The 16,501-nt window shown below is 47.7% G+C and overlaps 1 protein-coding gene across 1 annotated transcript; it reads left to right on the forward strand.

Annotated features, from left to right (window-relative positions):
* The first annotated feature begins 14,185 nt into the window (after positions 1-14,185).
* On the forward strand, positions 14,186-16,268 carry LOC121047173. The gene is made up of 2 exons (XM_040502217.1): positions 14,186-14,682; positions 16,124-16,268. The coding sequence occupies exons 1-2, from the start codon at positions 14,186-14,188 to the stop codon at positions 16,266-16,268; spliced, it is 642 nt and encodes a 213-aa protein (XP_040358151.1).
* Positions 16,269-16,501: the final 233 nt, after the last annotated feature.

Raw genomic sequence — 16,501 nt, forward strand, 5'->3', positions numbered from 1 at the left:
ACATACGATAAATATTAGATGTCTTAAACCGCAGTGAACATGACTGTGAGCAAACGGAACTGCAAAAAAAACCTTTCCCGGGTTGCAAAAAAAAAAAAAAAGACATCGGTTATTCTTAATTCTTTCCGCACTACTAATTGCTCGTTAGCCGATAGAAACTAAACTCTCATAAAGTATTGCAACCGTCTTGACAATTAAAAAACAACTATATAGTTGTCTGCTACAGAACCATAGTGAAGAACGCACCGTGTTCGTTAATCGTGTCGCCGCACGGAGAACGCTATACTTTGATAGTAGACTTTGAGCAGGGGCGTCGGAAGCATTCGGGAGATGAGGGGAGCTAAGGTCACAATGCTTATACATCCTACAAAAGAGTTTGCATACAAATTCGAACGCGGGGCACCGCGAGATCCGTGCTTCGTATGCCGCGTGGCAATGAGTTCGAGGGGGAACTTGGCACGCGGCATTCGAACCACAGACTTTGCGGTGACTCGACTTTGCAGACTGTCTTTTGTATGACGCATGAGAAGTGTGACCCCAGCTTTAGGGGGGTGACGGCAGTGCGAGCGAGGAATTTACGTCCCCTCACACCAAATATTTACATATTAATGCATAAAATGGGGGGGGGGGGGGGGGGGGGGGCGACCCTTCTCTTCTTCCGGCGCTACAGCGTTAATGAGACATATGTATGCCAACGTCACGCGCATATGCGACAGTTGTGAATTACCTAAATAACAAAACATTAAGTCGCTTACTGCCTAAACCCTCAGTCCCGGCTTGTGGTTTGGACGCCGTGGGACCCGGAAAGTCAGGTAGCCACCCTTTGGGGGGAAAGCGCCCTATTCGGGTTCCAAGCGTTGCTTGAACCAGATTCAGCCCGAAAACTGCCCGTCTCGTCGATTCTTCCTTCCGTCGCCACGTCGCCTTTCCTCGACGCGCCAATCAGCGCACACCACGGGTAACAAAAATATAACAATCACAAAGCCCGATCACCAGTCGGCGACGGCGCTGAATCCGCTGCCTCATGCATGCCACATGCATGAGGGGGGGAACTCATCTTTTAAGCGAGGGTGTCACACCCTCGCTTAAAAGATGAGTTCCCCCCCTCCGGTAACGAGAACAAAAAAGCGTTCGAGGCAAGTTCATCCACCGGTGTTTAACAAGGTAGTTCATGGACCAGTTGGTTCATCTTTAAACTTCAAAAGTGCCAAAAATCACAGATGTAAAGACAAGCTAAACAACCTAGAGTGAAGTGTGTGATCTTTGTCTTCGCAATTTTCAGCGTTTTTTTTTTAAGCTACCGGCATGCGAGCAAACATTCACGACGTGGGCCGGTCAAAAACGCAAAGCTGTGGAACAGGATTAAAAAATGTTACGCATTGCAAATCGCCACTACTTCTTGTCAAGAGTTCGTGAAAGTTATACCGGGTGTTTAATTTTAATTCAAACAGATTTATTACAAAACATTCGTAAAATATGCACTGATACGGTTTGTGCAGTACAGACTTATACGGCCAGGGGGACATTGGGTGGGTGGCTAATCTTTCCGATAAGTCGGATTATTGACTAAACTTCCTTAATACGTTTTTAGTCGTAATAATCATAGGGTTTCAATTAGGAACATGCTGAGCATAATCAAAAAGCACCATATCAGTCATTTTTAGAACGACTTGAATTTTGTGGGAAACTCAGGGGCGCACCAAAGTTACCCCTCGTGCAGCAGGCGCAAAGCTAGCAGTGGCGAAACGCGGGTGATTAGAAGTTAATATCACCTTCCGCCATTGCTAGCTTTGCGCCTGCTGCACGACGGGTAACTTTGGCGCGCCCCTGAGTTTCTTACGAGCTTCAAGTCGTTTTAAAAAGAGTTGATTTAGTTGTTTTCAATGACACTCAGTAAGTTTCTATCTGAAACCATATTTGTCACGAATTAAAATTAATTGACGAATTTTAATTAATTAGCAGACTTATCGCAAAGATTAGCCACTCACATAATGTCCCACTGGCCGTATAACTTACCTGCACAAACCGTACAAGTGCATCTTTTATGAATGTTTTGTGATAAATCTGTTCGAATTAAAATGGAAAGCCCCGGTATATGAATAGCTTGTTGTGATTCTCAGAATCTCATCTGAAACAGGAGCAAGCAGAACCGAAACAGCCGCGAGAACTGCGGCAGCCGCAACAACCACTAGCTCTAAACACGAATTTGCATACCAGACAGACAGGTGTCTTTATTACGCGTCGAAGTTCTTCCGGAAGCCGTGACCTCAGTTCGCGCCCTTCAGACGGCCACACTCGGCTCTGCGAAAGAAACTCGAAGCTGTCGCTCTGTCGAGACAACGTCCTTATCGGGTTTCGCCAACGCATCGACCTCAATCAACGGCGCGGGCCGTTTAGCAACGCACGACGCATCAGGAGGCATCAAGTCGCGCGGAGGGGAAAGGGACTCTCAATCGGCAACGCTGAATCCGTACGAAAACAGAACCAGCAGCGAGCAGCTGTTGTCGAAGCATGCGAAATAAGCAAAAAATAAAAGGGTTCCTGGGAGAGAAGGCGCGTGACCCAAGAGCGCGAGCAGGCAACTGGGCTCCCGAGGCATTGGACGGGAAAAGTGGGTCTTCCCCGGCGAGCGGCCCAGAAAAGGCACGTGCGCGCCAAGCGGTCCTGTCAGTCGCTAGCCCTGCAGACTCTGGAGAGTCCCTCGTGCTCCTTGTCCAGGACCCTTGTGCCCCCGCCGGTCCACCGTAGTGCTTCACGCCACCTCGCCGTGGAAGACACCCGTGCCCGCTTGTCGTCGTAGGCGCCGCCGTCCTTGTGGTTCTCGCCGACCGTGCCCGTGACTCGCAGGCTTACTCGAAAGGTGAGGCTGCGACAGGAGGCGTGGGTTTGCGCAGGAAGGCTGCCCCTGTGGTTGGACTGTACGGCTCAGCTTGGTTCTATGGGCTACCGACGACGATGGAATCGCACGCACAGATTAGTGGCAAATGGATAGGTTGTCCTTGGAATTCTTCTCTTTTCACCTGTTATTAATTTGCGAAGCTTGTCGCCCGTTTCTGAAGGCTCGGTGACATGAAGGCAGTTGTTAGCTTTTGAAACTTAATTGTTACGGTAGAATCTGCAACGACAACATTAAAACTTAATTTGTCGTAAGTTTAATATGGGTGCCTACGCATAACAACGTCCATGAATATGAACATGTTTTTTCTTTATGTGAGCGGTATACTTTTTTAGAGTACAGCCACCAACGGACAAACTTCCAAAATAGGAAATCTTCTACTTCTGTCCCTCTTAGCCAAAGGCTACGCGAGCCCCAGAAGCTGTGCTGCACTTTACCTTATCTGCTGCGTCAATACTTTTTCCTGGTGGGCAAAACAAATTCACGAACATTTCGTGACTATTCGTTGAATCGTATCATTTCACGAAGAGTTCACCGACCCGAATCGATGGGGGCTTAGGGCCGTACCCTAACCCTTCCCTTGAAAGGATTCCTTTCAAAACAGTTGATAGTGTTAACGGGAGAAGCTTGGCTCACCGTCCTTGTCGACAGGGATTCAACCCTGTCGACACGAAGCCCGTGGGATTGTCTCGCCTTGAACCGTGGTACCGCTGCGTTCGCTTTCCAGATTAGAGTTTACGGCCAAGAAAGAGTCGAAGGAGGTCAAGCTCTCGGTTCCGTAAACGGGCGTGATTTTGATACAGTTGTAATTCTCGACGGCGCTTGGTTTTTCCTCGTGGGTCTCCGCGGGAGGTAAGCCATGAAGACGGAAAGCACCGTCGCCTCGAGATAGTTTTCGATCGAAGTGTCTTTATGGAAGGCTCTCCTGACGTTTATGGATATTTTAGGGGGCGCGGAGACCAATCGAGACGCCCTACATGCATTGTCTGTTTTGTTCTTTTGTTTTATTTTCAATTTTATTTACGACGACATAAACGGTGAGGGTTTAGCGTCGCTTTGGGGCTTCATGCGTGTACGTTCAGGCTAAGCAGGGCAACCAAGCAGCGGATGGTTCGGGGTGAGCCAATAAGGAACACCGCGAAAACATCTTGACGGTGGTTCTGGTTACACTCTAAAAAAAGTCTGTGTGTCTACTTTCCCGCACAACGCTCGGAGAGCCAATCACCGCAAGTTATGGAGGCAGCTCAGCGAATGACGATGCAGAAACATACGTTTAGACCAAAAAACGCAGTCTGAGTTATGACATTAAGCAATGCAAAACGTCATGCTTGCATTGTTTAATGTCACAACACAGACTGCGTTTTTTGGTCCAAACATATGTTTCGGCATCGACATCCGCTGAGCTGCCTCAGTAAGCTGCGGTGATATGCGCTCCGAGTCTTGTGCGCGAAAGTAGACGCACATATCTTTCTTAGAGTGTAACCCGTGGAATTTAGGAACTTTGCATTCATGTCTTGGTCGGCTCAAAAAAATAAAATAACGACTATCTAGGGAGAAATACCTGTCCGAATGCCTCGAGATTAAAAGTTTTGAATAAATGAACAAGATGTATCTGGGCAACGGGTGATTGGATATCATTCTATAACTGCTTGTAAAGTCGAGTATATTCTCTTCCCTAAAAAAGCCAATCATCAAATCTAATACAACACGATTTGTTATAAGCAGCTTATAGGGGATACAGACGCCCCTTTTCCTTTTGTGTCCTCTGATAAAAACAAGGCTGAAAATGCTGGAAACGTTTCTTCAGACTTATTAAAGACTAAAGAAAACGTTGCAGAGAAGACAAGATCGAAATTAGTTCCGATAAAAAATGCCCGTCTGCACCCGGGGATTTCGTCTCCCTTCTGAATGAGCTGTTCAACCCACCTGAAAGTATTTTACATCCGTGGTAACTAGCTTCTCATTGCCTCCTTGCCTCGCTTCAGTATATATTTTCAAGAGAACGTGGTAGTTTGGATATATAAACTTCATACAAAAATAAGTAATACAAAAAATACTAAATGTTATGGTCTACTTGCCTCCAGGACACCCGTTTTATAATTGTCGTTTTGATGTGTGCACGAACCACGCGAACAATTCCAGTTTGAAATCACAACCCTGAAGTGTAACTGAAGACGAGACGCCATTATATGCTGGAAAGATCCGCGCTGGGCCAGCACGACTCTTCTGAAAACATAAGTATCAAAACAGGCGGTGGCATAATTGCAGCCATGAGTGACGTCAACATTTTGTTTGTCGCTTCGTGTGACCATTATGTTCGCGCGATATGTTTAGTAAACCCCAGAGTTCGTGTCACCGGCGCACGCATTTTATGGGTTCTTCTTTGTCCTTTTTCAGGGATTAAAATCATGATAAGAAACAAGAGTCTCAATAATGGGTGCTGACGCATATGTACTCCCGCGGGCTCACATCTAGAAACGGCAGACCTCGATAACTGAAAATGCATCGTAGGCACCCGACACCATTTTTGAACCGATGATGAAGGAGAAACCAGCTGCATAATAAACTTGTTCGGTGGTAAGAAGGTCGGCGGACGAAGGGTTCCTCCACGCTCCGGATGCTGTGAATAAACTTGCTCCAATCGGCACCGCCCACCCGTGACTGATAACGCACCACGGCTACGCTTCGCGGAACGCCGAGTTTAGGCCGAAATTTGCGATCGGAATTCAGAGCGTAGACTGGTTCGTAATGGTTGACTCGGCAGCCGCAGTTAGGTGCTCGACTTCCCTCACCGATTATATAATTCGATATTTTTTTGCTCGTCTAATTTAATGCATTTTATAGGCCAAGTCAATGTTTATAAACAGTCGAGTACGTGTTTGGAAGCTGTGAGCACTGCGCGCACGCAGAAACCGTTTTCTTTTTTCTTTTTTTTAAGTGCAAAGCTTCTGTGCATGCTCGTTATGCAGCCAGCACCAAACACTTGAAATGAAATCAAACTTAGCTGTGTTTTGAAGTTAGCGGTGTGAAAGACTTTTATCACGAGGCATGTTTCAGTATAAAACATTTACAAAGTCGCGGTCGCGCCACAGAAAAAGTTTCACAGCAATCTTTAGATGGAACATAGCTGCCAAAACACCAATCTAAAGTATTTTGGGTGTGAGCATTTTGCACAACCACCCTCTTGCATCCCGGCCTTAGACATCACTGATGACAACTCCTGAGACCGAATATAATAAAGGGAGACATTTCCGCTAAGCGTGCTGACGGATTTATTGCATCGGAGTTCAAGACACGCATTCAGTGTCCAAATGGTGCGTCACATATTGGGCGCATATCTTCAACTTTTCGTTAGCCACTACTAGCTTGCAGTGAGTATTGCACGAGCCTTATGCACGCTCTATGCACGCGCTCGGATCATGATAGTAATCAAAGCAAAAGTTTCTTGTACCGTTTGTCATAGCACATGTGGAATATCTATAAGCGCTCTTTTTTTTCTTCTTCTCACGTCAACACGTTGAATAGCGTAAAAGCTGGTTGTACCAAACATTTTCACAAGCCACAAGTTCTTTGCACGACACCTCAAAATATTCTTTGTTGTTGTAACGTAGTTGCTATGTTAAAACAATTTGCACAGACCTGCTTATGCCTGATTTCATACGACGCACTAAATGATAGTTCAGATCGTTTCAGACACCAAAGGCATGAGCACTCGCGGCATTGTTACAATTGTGTTGTTTTTACGCTTATACTGCCTGCAGTTAATCTGCCTCAACGGGCGACTTGTCTCTCAGCTGTAGGCGAACAATTTAGCCAGTGCAGTTCAACCGCTATAGCCTGGGGTCTTTAACGTGCACCACGTAGTAGGGATACACGACCGCGCGCCGGTACGATGGTCATCCAGGTCGAAACGGGCACGGGTGGGGATTGAACCCGGGATCCCTCGGTTCTGCAGCGTGATCTTTCGCTCCACGTGCTCCGAGCCGGTGTGCGCTAGCCCACTCGGCAACCGATCCCCATGGCTGTATCAGAAAATACTCAAGTTTCGCGTTCACGTTCTTAATCTCTCTCTTTGTTTTTCATTGGTCCAAAAAGGATTGCATGAAGCAACAAATAAAAAAATTCTGAAAGAAACAAGTCCTGTGTTACTGCAACCTCTACATGCTAATAGCAGTTTTTTTTTTTGTTTTTTTTTTTACTTGTAATTGTTTTGAGGTACTGGACACTCACATACTTGGGGAGATCGGTTGCCGGGAATGTTCTAGCGCACGGCAGCTCCAGTCACATGGACCAAAAGCACACACTGTACGATTCAGGGACCCTGCATTCAGTCGCCGCCCCTTCATAGACGGACGTTGAACACGTGTGCAGTTGTGTAATTGCTATACTAAGAGAGACCCCTGGGAAGGAGTCGTACTGCACTGGCTATACGTCGCAGTGCGTCAAACATCCTAGTACCGAATCCTACACCGTTCCATTCTACTTGGTTTCCGGTTGATGGGCTCCACCAAGAAATGTGCGAATCGGAGTCCGAGTGGGCTAGCGCACACCAGCTCGCGCAGCAGAACCCCTGGATCCTGGTTTCCATCCCTGCCCCTGCCCGTTTCGATCTGGATGAGCATCGTACTGGCGTGCAGTCCTGTATCGCATGCTGCGTGGTACGCGTTAAAGGCCCCCGGGCTAGCGGTTGTACTGCACTGGATAAATTTCTCATCTACAGTTGAGATACCAAACGCCCGTTGGGGCGGACTAAGTTCCGGATGTATAAACATACGCAAAACGAAATATTTTCACGCAGCTTGAGTTATTTTCTTTTTTAGATGGTACTAATGTGTTATTGGTGGCACAGTCAGTCGGGAGAATGCAAGTCGGTCGGCAAGGGTATACACCGAAGGCGACCGGTGCATGGCGTTTACTGGTGCAGGGAAACCTGAGTCCGTACTCCGTCAATGGGCTCACAAGACCTGAAAAAAACTGCGGCATATTTCTTCTCCCGTTCAAAATCCCCAAATATGTTAAGCCAACACGCCCTCCCGCTTCTTTCTACGAAACTTTGGAGGATGCCAATGCAATCACGACTTCCGCGTATCGTGCACGTTCTGAGAGTAACCACCGGTAAATCACTTCCGCTTCTTGTTTTTTTCTCTCTAAGCATATCAAAACACCGTAAAATAACCATTTTTTTACGATTTGGCGCGCTTTTTTGGCGCGGAGCCTTTGTTGACAGGTGGACGCACGCCTCGAACACACTGCCACAGATAACGCAGCCAACTCGGAATCCTCAACCTACTCCAGGACCGTTAGCACGACTCGCCAGAAGGACCTCGGCTCATGAGGAAAGCATCAACAAAAACGGCATGGTTCGATCTCGCCGAGTAACAGTGCCGAGCGTAACCGGCGCGCGCGCTCGTCCAGTGACGCCTATACACCGTTTCGCCTTAGGACGGACGGCAGCGAACGCTGCGGACCAATCGCAGCGCTGTCGACGTACCACTCGACTACGCGTCCCGCGCGTCACTGCTCCCACCCTTCTTGAAGAACACGTGACACTCAAACTGCATTGGATCGGCTACGATGGCTCGTAGCATCGTAGGCGGTCCATCAGGGTGAAACCGAGTATAGACCCCAACAGTGGACCGCCCGGGTGACGTCCACGAACTGGCGAACACACACACATACAAAGAATCCCCCAACGAAACAGCGCACCATAACGCGCTTTGCAACGACAGAGAAACAATCGGGGGACGGAACGATCACGGCTGTTTTGCCAACACGCCCGAACGATCGAATCGGCGTCATCGTCCATCAGCGAGGCCCGGCGCACGACCGCGACCGGCTGAGCTTCGGAGGATCGCTCCCGACGTTTGCGGAGAGATACCTTCTTTTTTTTTTTTTTTTTTTTTTTCTTGAGGGGCGCGGTGTCGTCGACCTGAGCCAACATCGGCTCGACTGACTTACCTTCCAGCGCCGAAAATTACAACAACACGGCGAAAGCAAGGAAAACAAAAACCCGCCCGAAGAGTTGGGTCAGCAGACGCCGGTTCCTCCTCGGCACTTGCAGGAAACTCCCTCTCCCCGCGGAGATGCGGGATGAAAGGTATTATGTATCGAAGAGTGCCGAGAGGCATCGCGGCAGACGGACGTAAAGTGGACAGAGTTTCTTGCGTTTGTTTCAGTTTGTTTGATAGTGCCGAATTCCTGTTAGGACGGTTTCTATTGTTTGAGGGGCGGGAGAAATGGTGGGTGCAGAATTGGAATCCATAGATCCTGGTGGGTTGGCGGCCGGGTGACGTTTTCAATCGTAGCTTGCCAACTTTTGACGGACGTCCGAAAAATGCTGGACTACATTCGAGGGGATGTACAAACACTGTGTTCAAAGCTTCATCCGTGGCAACACTTCTTTTCGGGTCGGGTTGGAGTGCATGGAAGGGGTAATGCTCTCCCGCGTTATTCCATACAAAAGAAGAAGAAAAATGGCCATGTCTCTCATTCACGTGTCAACACACAACAAAATGAGAGACCAAACTGTCTGCAACACCTTTCTTAGCAACCTCAAGAAAACTAGTGATTTGCGATATCCGCAAAGATTATCCGTAGAAATAAGAACGACACGGATATATACCAACAATCAGTTCTTGATAATATTCGTTCAAAACTCTAGTACGTACTGCGAAGTGACCCTCAAAACTTTTCAATATACCGGTAGGGAAGATACGGAGCGAGGGCTTGCCTTGCATTATAAAGGCACTCGAGTGTTTTTTGTGGAAACTTGTTTTTGATGGCATATTGCTTCTCGGGCTTTAGTGAATAAAAATGGCCAGTTCTATACTCATTTTGACCTCAAGAAAAAAGGAAGTTTCGCGCATTGTTCAAACGCGACACGAAATAGTTCTTACGAGATTTGGTTGTCGGAAGAAGAAGCGACGGTTGTGGCGTTTGAAACGTGTCCGTCTTGATAAGATAGCATATGTCTAATATAAAATGCCCCCCATCTATCATAATCCTCCCAATAAAGGAGGAAATTACTAATGCTCCACGTAGAGCCGGACTTTTTGACTACGGTTTTTCAGGTGAGAACGAGTGTAGACGGCGAGATGTTCTAGTAAACTCGCAGCAATAGAAATAGAGGGGCGTCATTTTCTCTTGAAGGTCGTCTTCGGGTCCCTGCCACCTCCATAAAATTTGACAATGAAAATAATTATTTTAAGAACGTCGTCGGACGGCGCCTTCTGGTGTCTGCTCCAAGGCGCAGTAAAAGGCGCTTGTCCCGGTGTTTTATTAAATTTTTAATAGAAAAATTTATCTAAAAATATGTCATTTAGACTTTTTTTAGGATGTTTAGATCTTATACATTGAGTTATCATCATAAATAGACGATCTGATCCACTTGAGTGCTCCTTAAAGTACAAATAAAGAAACAATTACCTATGCGAGCATAAAAGCGAGTATTGGTATTCCAGAGCGTTATGCGGGCTTCAAACGGGTCATGAAACGATTTTTATACTTTGGCTAAATAGTTCTCAGAATCACTCCCTAACGTAAATAACCAAATAGACTTGTCTTGATTTTTCTATCTAGGCAATGTCAGTCCGCCAAAAAATTCCATAAATATGAGCATCGTCCATATGCTCAACTTACAGTCCCTCGATAAAATTCCCGCTTTCAAGTACCACCAACCATTGTTGTAGGAACGTTAACGTGCAGGACACGTGCCACGAGCGGGTGCTCCGCCGCCATTTGCTTCCAAGGACGGCTCGAGACACGGGCCTCGTGCACTGGTGCATTTGACGCTATCTCGCAAGGCAAACAGAAACACATCGAGGGGCTTTAGCTCAACTCGAAACCAGAACAAGCGGCCGCGTTACCTAGTGCCTATCCTATGCCGACAACGTTGATTATAGCGCTGGGGTCGCCAGGGTAGAAAACGTGTGCTGAGCTCCAGGCATTGTTAGAGTTTGGCTATTCTCATCACTGGAGTGGTTGGACACGATCCACTACCCGAGTGTCCGCCGGGCATTCATCGTTACGAGCCCCGAAGTGAGTACTCACGAAGTTTTCGTGTCCAATCCACGAGCCGCGCTCGACTGTCGTCAGGCAGGGGCTTTCGATCCCCACAACTACATGGGGGGGGGGGGGGGGGGGGGGGGGTAGAATCGGTGGCTGAGCGATCTAGCGCAAACCAGCTTGGAGGACGTGGGGAGAAAGATCGCGCTGCGAAACCCAGGATCCTGGGCCGAATCCCCACGCCTTCCAGTCTCGATCTGGACGGGCATCGTACCGACGTGTGGTTGTGTATCACTACTGTGTGACGCACGTTAAAGAACCCCAGGCTAGTGGTTGTACTGCACTGGCTAAGTTGCTCATCTACAGCTGAGAGACAAGTCGCTCCTTGAAGGCAGACTAACTTCGAGGCTGTATCAACATACCCATAACCAATATTTTTTTCTTTCCCGCAAGTATACGTCATCAAGCTTTGCGTAGGCGAGACTGAGAGAAACAGTCCTTTTTTATCCTCGCAATTTCACCGTGACCAAGAAGCTTCGGATTCAGTGGCGGTCCGTCCGAGCACGCTTGGGCCAGACTAGAACCAGTACGCCTCTGCAAAGTCACGAACATTCGAACCCGACATATAGTTTTTATGAGCCCTTCAAGGCCGCAGCTCCACAGCACGTCAACTTAAGTATCTTGGAAACTTTTTTTTAATGTATGCTACCCCTCGGTGCGTTTGAAACACGTATCATTCTAGCAATTGACAGCTTGAAAAACGCAGAGCTTGGCAAGTTCCCAAGCATCTCATTATCGGTCGGCAGCCAATCAGATTCCGGCATTAGCCGATGAGAACGTTCAAGAACAAATCACGTAGCGAGAAGCAAGATCGTAATATGCCACGCCCTGTGTTTCTTTAGAGTGACTATTAGCGCCGAGATGTTTCGGTGGCGCCGTCTTACGGTTTCCGTTCGTGACGTCACGACCAAGATTCGCCTCGCCATGATCGGCAGGATTTGCCCCGCCGTGAACCGGCGATTGGGCAGGCATTATTGGCATACGGGGAAGCTATGGCTTTGGCCAATCGCAAATGCCAACCACAGCGACGTTTTTGATCGGGCACGTCGCTTATAGCACTTTTTTTTCTGTCAGTTTACAGGGAGGATGGTGAACGATAGGGGCACTTCGGTTGCCATGCAGTCTTAGTTGCAAAACAAAAACAAGAAAAACATGCAACCTTCTTGCCATTGAGAACGCGCGTCCATTGAAACATGATATATCACTCGCTCTTCTCATTTGCGGAGTTGATCAAAAGGAGAACCATCGAGATTAATTACTCAGGAACTTCCGAGTAAGCAGTAGAATTAAGGAACATTATCTTCACATACCTAATCTCTCTTAGTGGCACACTTACCTCGTTCATTTATTTTAAATAGACTAAGTCTGCAGTGCTTCTTGCCTTGCCCCTCCCCCCCCCCCCCCCCCTTTGTTGAAGAGTCATGGCATTTTAACTGGGGCAAGAAAGCAACCCTCTCTTTGTTTTCTATTGGAACCAGGTTATCATCGGAGCATGGTATCAATCACCCTTCTTATTGGCGGAGTTGATCAAGGAAAGACCAATGATTGGCCACTCAGAGAATTTTGTGGAGTAGACCTGGTTCACAATAGCTTAAGCTACTCGCCTGATGAGAAAAATCTGTCTGTTGCGTTCAATACATTAAAAAAATGCTTTGCGGAGCTGGTGTAGAAATTCTCAAGTAACTTTCTTCTTGCGTTGCCCTCATTGAGGCTTCGTGGCATTTTAATTAGGACAAGAGCGTGTTCACCCCTTTTATTACTGAGGCCAAGTGACCATTGTGACATGATATCAATCTCCCTTCTCATTGGCAGAGGTGATCAAAAATAAGACCAATGATTGCTCACTCAGGAACTTCTGAGCGCGCAGTGTATCTACAGGACGTAACAACTCGAGCTACCATGCCTGTCGTGAAAAACATCGGTCTTTACGGCGTTCGAGGACATCTTAAGAAACGAACTTTCTGGAGCTGCTCGAGAAAGTCCGAAGGGACTTTCTATAGTTCGGGTAATTGCTTTTGGCAGGGTCTCCATTCCGTGAGCGCAAGCGCCTGTCTTCTGGTGCGCTGCGCCTTGTTCTTGCTCTCGCATCTCGATAATTGTTTGGTAATTTGACGGGGTCCCAGTTCTTGCTGCGAGGTATAGGAGCGATTCTGGGGGCTATCTCTAAGCTTCCCGAGTAGGCTGGGGACGAGGAAGCTTCGGTCCGTTGGAAAAAAATAAAAAAAGAGTCCCCCGCCGCGTCTTTTGACGTGGCGTCTCGGATGACTCGCTTCTGGGGCGCTGCCGCTCGGGTTGCGATAAGGGCGTGTGATTGATTTGTCTGCGGTGGAAGCCGTCTCGAATTGCTCTTGTGAGATTTTCCGAAGTTTCCCTGTGCGTTCATTCCGCTCGCTCTTTCGGACATGGTCGTGTGAAGGCTACATATGAAGACGCGGACGCCTTCGCAGGTTGGACTGTTCTTCAGGATTCGTTATTTGTACCTTGAACCACTGACACTGTCTGGCAGCTTAAAGAACGTCGGGAGTGACGAGTCCGGAGTATTTTATTGTCCCTCCACAGCCAACGAGATTGAAGCTTTATTTGATAAAAACGCCGAACAACGAACACCGAATCAAGAACGGTAAACATTGTAAAACACGCCCTGCGTTATTAAAGCTGTCTCTTTACATAGCTTGTTCGTACCCAGGCACATTGTTTGGTGTGAACGTTAGTGCACGAGTTCTCGACCGATTACTTTCCTCGTCGAAAAGAAAACGTTGAAAAAATAGCAAGTTATGAATGGAATACTTGGCAAATATGTCTTCACGTGATGTTTCTAATAATGCGATCCCTTCACTCGGGCGGAATGCTTACGTGGCAAGTCAACGCGGACGCGGGACTCACATCGTTCCCCGAGGACGTTATTCCCAGACAAAAGAGTTACTGTGGCCAGTATACCGTAAAGTTAGTTTGTGTTATTACGAACACATGCGCTTCCGTGTCGTTGCTTCAGGAAGTGATAATATACCGAATTAAAGAGCACCATGAGAGGCTAAAGTAAGAAAAGGAACCTTACTTTCTGGAGGTCATTGATACAAAAACCTTGTGTCTTTTTCGTGTCTTGGGAAGTCAAATTTATGTTTTGTACTCCTGTGTACTTTAGCACACTTGTAAACGCCCCAAAATGGCTAACAGCCCCAATAAAAAATAAAAAAGTTCACAAATTAGTGTACCGTTTTTCGCAGAATGACGCCCAGCTGGACCGCCTTGTTCCTCTTGGCCTGCCTCCTGCTGGCCACGAGAGCCACAGACCTTACGACGCTCAACAGCGCGGGACAGAGCATCCACGACATCAAGGGCGGAGCCGCCACCACCATCACCAAGAAGGGCAACCCGCTGCTCATGCTCATGGAGCCGGCCCTGCCTGCGCTCAAGTACATGCTGCCGCTGATGGCGCTCCTGGCGCTCCCGGAGTTGCTGAGTTCTGCGCTGAGTGGACTCAGGGGCGTCGCGGGATTCGGCCAGGGATACGGGGTTCAGGCCCGGGGACGTCGCTCCGCACCCGTCGACTTCGTAGAAGGGGCCCAGCAGATGATGTCGCTGCTCAGCAGGCTCGACGAGGCCGTGCAGAAGTACGGGAGCCAGGAGGCCGCTTGTCAACTCCGGGCCATGTGCGAGCTGCATCGGGGAGGCATGAGTCCCGAAGCCGGCGTCATCGCCAAGAATCTCATCTCTTTGCTGAAGTGAGTGGTGTTGGATGAAAGCACGACGGCACATGCACGCGGGTTTTCTCGTTTGGAATTACAGCGTTATTGTCGAACTTGGCTTGCTAATAGCTCTCTTCTAGCTTTTTTTCAGTCGCACTGATTTTTTTTAAGTGTACAAAGTAGAATGTTGAAGTGTCAGTGCTTCACGAAAAAAAAAAAGAACATGGTACACTCAAATTTCAAAAGTATCGGAAGTTCCGTGCATATGTTTTCTTTATATAATAAGCGTCCCTGAGATACCTACTGATTGTAATAGACCCTTCCCGAAATTCAGTGCCATCTGGTGGCTATAATGGCAGTTTAACATTTGCCGTACTAATGGCGGCAATGAAAATGTAGTCTGCCATATTTTATCGGGTGCCGTCACTTTGGCAACTCAATAGCAAATGACAGTGTGCGCTTCACTATACATTTCCTTCTCGATCTCTTTTAGTGACGACAGAAACGAAGATGCAACCAGTCAGAACGAAGCGTCAACCCACGTACACGGCTTGATAAAGTTATACAAATCAATGGCCTTGGAGCACCTTGATGCTACCAACAGATTGATTGGGCCCGAGCTAGAAATGAACACTTACGCAGATCGTGCTTTCAGTTCCTGCTTCGTATCGTACTAACGTCACGAATGTATAAGCTTCGAATTATCTGCGGAGGAGCATCTTCAACTTCTTCCTTCATCAGTAAACAGAAGGCCGCCATTAGTACGGCACAAATGCCATTTTTCAGATGATGATAGTGATCAAAGTGGCCAGACTGAATTTCGGAAAGGGTCTATTCTGCTTTCCGACCACAGATTATTCATTAATGTTTGTGTTATATCACAAACACAATAATTGCACTTTTTATTGTGCATATAAAAGAGTTATGCAGTTGGTTGGTCTTGTTGGCGTATACCGCGTTCAATGACCAATCGGTAATTAACTGCTGTTTGGGTAGTTCCGAAAATATCCGCCCCAACGAAACAGGATTGACCGCCTTATCGAGGTACGACATTCATCACGTGATCACAATGGCGGATCGACCCGAGGTATATCGTGCAAGTGTTTAAAAACCCACAGATCTCAACATTATTTTCAACATTATCTACCTTTCTTTACATCAGCTGCCAGCACGAGGCACGTCATCTGTGGTTGTTTTTAGAGCGCTATTCTCAATGCGATGGCCCTCTGCCGATACACGGGAACATGCATACGCAAAATCGTGTAACACCCGCTATGTACCAAACTCATCCCGGAACACGTGTGTAAAGAACAGTGGCGTAGGACGTTACCCTCGAATTCAAGATGGAACATAGTTCCACTTTCTCAGAGTTCGCGTTGGTAGCTCCTCCCATTGCCATCCTTATTCCCATGCCGAGTGCATTAGTACTAAGAAACCGTGTTCTTTTGTAAGAGTGCACCGAATTCATTTGTTCCAGGGTTGAGAGCCGAGTCGAGCGATCCACGATGCCGGACGACCAAAAAACGGCGCTACGAGACTTTCTGCGAGCGGCGCAACACGGCCTCCACCACCGCAACTGCACGCAGATCTACAGCGGAGAGTGTCCGGACACCACTTCGTAGGCATAGACACACGTAGACTACCAATTATTTGACAGCGCCGTTTGTCGCAGAACCGAAGTAACTGAGATTATTTGTTTGCTCAGGGGGTTTCCTTCAACGTCCAAGCGCTCCACGGGATACTGGCACAGTCTTAACGGTAACCCGAATAATTTTGTTAATTACTTTCGGATCAAGTGCCATTGGAGCCGGCTGGATATGTTTCGGCTTGTTCTCTGGTGGGGATGACTTTGCTC

This window comes from Ixodes scapularis, unplaced genomic scaffold (genome assembly GCF_016920785.2).
Source record: "Ixodes scapularis isolate PalLabHiFi unplaced genomic scaffold, ASM1692078v2 PGA_scaffold5__190_contigs__length_132052651, whole genome shotgun sequence".
Lineage (NCBI taxonomy): Eukaryota > Metazoa > Arthropoda > Arachnida > Ixodida > Ixodidae > Ixodes > Ixodes scapularis.

Coding starts and splice junctions, on each gene's coding strand:
- LOC121047173 (XM_040502217.1), top strand. CDS start 14,186: ATGACGCCCAGCTGGACCGCCTTGTTCCTCTTGGCCTGCCTCCTGCTG. Junction 14,683..16,123: donor AATCTCATCTCTTTGCTGAA/GTGAGTGGTGTT, acceptor CATTTGTTCCAG/GGTTGAGAGCCGAGTCGAGC.